At 33.5% G+C, this 4431-nt stretch overlaps 2 protein-coding genes across 2 annotated transcripts in view; both read left to right on the top strand.

Annotated features, from left to right (window-relative positions):
• Positions 1-656, top strand: part of LOC100638514 (stomatin-like protein 2, mitochondrial) — a 3001-nt gene extending 2345 nt beyond the window's left edge. Inside the window, exons 10-11 of the mRNA XM_011405479.2 lie at positions 53-181; positions 240-656. Coding sequence (XP_011403781.1) covers positions 53-181; positions 240-521 — 411 coding nt within the window. The 3' untranslated portion in view covers positions 522-656. The remainder of the gene's footprint in view (positions 1-52; positions 182-239) is intronic.
• Positions 657-911: 255 nt separating this feature from the next.
• On the top strand, positions 912-4431 carry LOC100638388 (threonine aspartase 1-like). The gene is made up of 14 exons (XM_003386391.2): positions 912-959; positions 1012-1079; positions 2082-2150; positions 2231-2348; positions 2401-2485; positions 2531-2610; positions 2667-2776; positions 2939-3046; positions 3478-3550; positions 3725-3779; positions 3832-3881; positions 3938-4006; positions 4163-4236; positions 4289-4431. The coding sequence occupies exons 1-14, from the start codon at positions 935-937 to the stop codon at positions 4358-4360; spliced, it is 1056 nt and encodes a 351-aa protein (XP_003386439.1). The 5' UTR covers positions 912-934; the 3' UTR covers positions 4361-4431.

Here is a 4431-nt window from a genome sequence, read left to right as displayed (position 1 = left end):
AATCATCTTTACTATTACTATTATTATTATACTTCTGCTTATGTTGTTTTAGCATGGCAATAAAGCAGCTTCACTCTCTGTAGCTGAGCAGTATGTCCAAGCATTTGGTAATTTAGCCAAGGCTTCAAATACAGTACTACTCCCTGAGAAAACTGGAGACATAAGCTCAATGGTTGGACAGGTAAGAGATTTATACTGTATAATTTGCATTCTTATCATTATTGCATTGATATTGCAAGGCAATGGCAATTTATGGTCAAATGACCAAAACAGATCCTGCTCCTTCTAGTGATGATCCTTCACCACCTCCTAATGACAAACTCTCAGATTTTGAGAACATGCTTGATAAACTGAATAAAAGCATTGATGACACCCTGACCCAGAGGTTTGAGTCTAGCACTGGAGGAGAGACTGTTGCTCAGTATGAAGAGAAGAAGAAACAGGAGGACACTGAGGAACCACACTTTACTCTAGCGACTTCTGGAACCAGGAACAATCCAAGAAAGACTGATGATTACTAATAATAACCAACCAATCTATATTGTTTGTTGTTGCATTTAATGTTATTTCATTTATTGCAGCATAGAGATACTGCAATTGCAGCTTGCCATGTTGTGCATTCTTCATGATATTCCTACAATAAGATCCTATAGAAATGTAATGTAAAAGGAAAATACTGTAATATGCAACTTAAGGTAAAGAAGCAAAGCAGCTTTACTTTTGAGACACTTCAGTTGAATCAGTTCTGCAACAATGGAGCTAGTTTAGGTCTCTGATCTGCTGTAGTCTCTTTTCCTGGTAATGAAAATTTAGCATGCATGTTCATGCTCAAGACAAGAGGATTAGATTCCTTTGTCAATTTGATGCTAATCATGCTATTTATTTTATTAATTTAGTGGGTGTGGCTTAATACCATATATACATGTGATACAACATGCCTTTTATTGCTGTTCATGCTGGTACTTAACTGTTTCTTTTATGTCTCCATTTATGGTATGTGTGTGTTAATAGGTGCTGGAAAGTTCAATGAAGAAGATGTCAAAGAATTGAAGAGTGTTTGCAGACTAGCTTGCGATAAAGTGAGCAACTGCACTTGAATTATATATATGTATAGGTGTGGTTTTCCATAATGTAACTCTGTGGGTAGTTATAATGTCAAATTCATTGTGTATTAGAACAATGGCAGGGAGTAGGAAAATTTTTATAACCTACAATTATTACCAGCTTAAATCCAAAAAAACCCTTTAAAATTAATTTACTTGCATCTATTTTTTATTGAGCCTACGGGTAATTAGGATTGTTTATTTAAGATTGTGATTGTAATTTATTGCTTAACGTGAATAAAATAAACACATTACTTCTTCGGGTATCATTAAGTATACTGTCATAGATAATCTAATATTATACATGCTAGTGAGTATGCATATTACTTTAAGTTATAAGTCATGAAAAGAATTACCGTATAGTGCTTTAATTTTGCGGAGCTAAAATTTTGAGAATTGATAAAAAATCAATTTTTTACAGAATTAACTTTTGCAGATTCGCTATGTTAGTGCCACGCCTTTAATGGCAATTGAATTATTTAGCAGATCTTTAATTTTGTGGTTGCATGCTAACCCGGAAAAAAGTAAAGTTTTGCTCCTCAAAAATAAAGTGCTATACAGTAGCATGTTTTTCATTGTCATACTTTAATTATGCATCTTTAACAAAAAAGTTAAATAAAGTACAACATTATGTGAACAGTCCTAGTATATGACCCTTGCCATTGTGTTTTGAATATCTGACACAGAAGTACTCATTATTAATCAATGCATGTAATTATCTTGTTTACTGATTTGAGACTGTTTTACAATAACGTTTTCATATCTGCTTGAATATACACATGTCAATAATACAAACATCCCACCTCTTCCTTACATTAAATAAAATAACATCATTAGCTGTAAACACCATCTGCTGTTTTTTTAGCATCAGTCCATTAAATACGGTATTGTGTATTAAATTGATTTATCTCATTTATACAATACTATTAACAAGATCTCTTTTATTTTTGTCATTCACTCTTGTACTTGTGTTTTTAGGCTATGGTGAAGTTAAAAGATGGTTGTGATGTTAGTGAAGCAATTACTGTAGCTATTAGTGCACTGGAGGTATGTACATGCAATAGTGGGTAATTTTGAAGGGAAAATTTTTGTCAATTAATAAGTTAAACCGATAATACAATTAATAGAATTCTCCATTAACTAATTGTGGTACTGGCTCATGTCTAACTTATAAAGGAACTGCTGAATGTGATGCCAGTATTATAAATGGGAAAGGAGACTTTGCTTCTGTTGGAGCTGTTTCTGGTGTGTACATGTATATCCTTTAATTTGCTAAATCTCTTCCTTTCTCCATTAGGTGTCAAGAATCCAATAGTGTTAGCTCATCAGTTGTTGTTAAACCAGTCAAAAGGATTAATGTCATTAGGTCGTATACCACCAATGTAAGATACACTAGTGATATAGATGATGAGGTTGAACATTTATAGGTGTCTGTGTGGTGATGGGGCACACCAATGGGCTATTGAGAATGGAGTACCTGTTTGTAATCCCGATGATCTAATTACTGGTGATAGAAATATTTAGTATGTACGTGTAATATAATATTATTATTATTATTAATAGAAGAAGCAAAAGAGGTATATTTGGATCATATTGAGAGATTGAGAAGAGAAGATGCAAAGGAAGGAAGTGAGCAATGTGCTGCTAAAAGAAGAAAAGTCAATGATAGCCAAGTTAGCATATGTGTGTACTGTAGCTAGTAGCCTAATCTTCATAATAACAGCTGTTTTAAAGTTAGATCATTAGTAGCTTTTAGGCACTAATACATGTGCTTTGTTTTTTATTTTCTTTGATGTCGGTACACCCATTAAAGTTGTTGTTTATTGACGTATTAGAGTAAACTGGATACAGTTGGTGCTGTTTGTATTGATGCTAATGGATTGATAGGAGCTGGTGTATCCAGTGGAGGAATATCATTGAAACACACTGGAAGAATAGGACAAGTAATGACTAAGTTTATTACTGAAGATATATACAAGCACTGATTCAAACATAAGCAAACGTCACTATATTAAAGTCTCTCATACACTAGGCAGCATTTTGCTAGCAACATGTGTGGCTTGTAAGCATCATGTTGCCAAGAATAGATAGCTGTTCAACATGCTGCCTACAACATCAAAGTAACCACAGATGTTGCCTAGTGTATGTTGGGTTTAATTATATACAATTCAATCCTGTTGTTTTATAACATTCAATTCTCTAATGCATTGAAAGCTACAAGTTGTTTACATACAAGTCTTGCATTGTGTTTTGAAATGTAAAATGTCAGTGTTTGAATGGTATAGTATTAGAAAATTCACACTGCTTTTACTTATTGATACAAGTACATAAGTGACACTTTCACTCTTACAGTCCTCATTATAATTATTAATAGGCTGGTGTGTATAGATGTGGTTGTTGGGCCAAGAGACACAGTGACTCATCACAGATAGCATCCAGTGCATCAGGTACATATGTACCCTTCGTATACTACTGGCCTGATGGCTTTATATTCACGTACCGTATAATTGTTTTTTGAGGGAATTATATTTTGCGAAATCTACTAAAATACGGATTTTAATTTCGCAAATTCTACCACGTGCCATATTAAATTGATTTTTGCGGATTTTATTATACGGCAGGTGTAGGGGAATATCTCATTAAGACTCAACTAGCAAAAGAGATTACTACTTCACTGTAAGTTATACAGTATATACCTTTACTAGTGATGGTTTGTATTGTTGTATAGTGTGGGACAGTCAGTGACTATACAGAATGCCTTCCATCAGACATTTCTTGGTTTGTTGACTTTGTTTATAGCTACATGTACTTAATTCCTGTTCACTGTATTTTAGATAATGTTATTCTTGCTGGATGCAATACAAAAGAAGCTGGAGTCCTTGTGTTACATGTTTCACCATCAGGTAATCATCAAAGCAGAAGCTTTTCAAAACATCGAAGCACCTCTGAAAGAGGACATAATATTAGTGACTAGGTGTCCATAATAAAGAGGTCCTACTGTAATTAACTAATTATTATCAACTTTCAGCATTGATTAGTTCCTCTTATTTGTTCCACAGGTTCTATTGAGTTGAGTTGGGTACATTCTACGGATGACATGCTCATTGCTTACAATTCTAATGATAAATCAAAGGTATCGTCTACTGAATATTCTAAGCATAATATTGTTTCATTATTGTTTGTAGTCTTTTATGTCTCAACTGGAAGAAAAGGCAGTACCTGGAATAAGAACAACAGCTGGATGGCTTTCATTTTAATTATTATTGTTTTTATTTATTGTAAAAAGTGTGTAATATTAATTTGAGGTGGAGCTTTAGTTTATTCATTG

Source organism: Amphimedon queenslandica, unplaced genomic scaffold, assembly GCF_000090795.2.
Source record: "Amphimedon queenslandica unplaced genomic scaffold, v1.1 AMPQUscaffold_13421, whole genome shotgun sequence".
Lineage (NCBI taxonomy): Eukaryota > Metazoa > Porifera > Demospongiae > Haplosclerida > Niphatidae > Amphimedon > Amphimedon queenslandica.
This window is presented reverse-complemented; position numbering and strand designations above follow the sequence as displayed.

Coding starts and splice junctions, on each gene's coding strand:
- LOC100638388 (XM_003386391.2), top strand. CDS start 935: ATGCCTTTTATTGCTGTTCATGCTG. Junction 2,151..2,230: donor TAGCTATTAGTGCACTGGAG/GTATGTACATGC, acceptor TACAATTAATAG/AATTCTCCATTAACTAATTG. Junction 2,777..2,938: donor GAAAAGTCAATGATAGCCAA/GTTAGCATATGT, acceptor TTGACGTATTAG/AGTAAACTGGATACAGTTGG.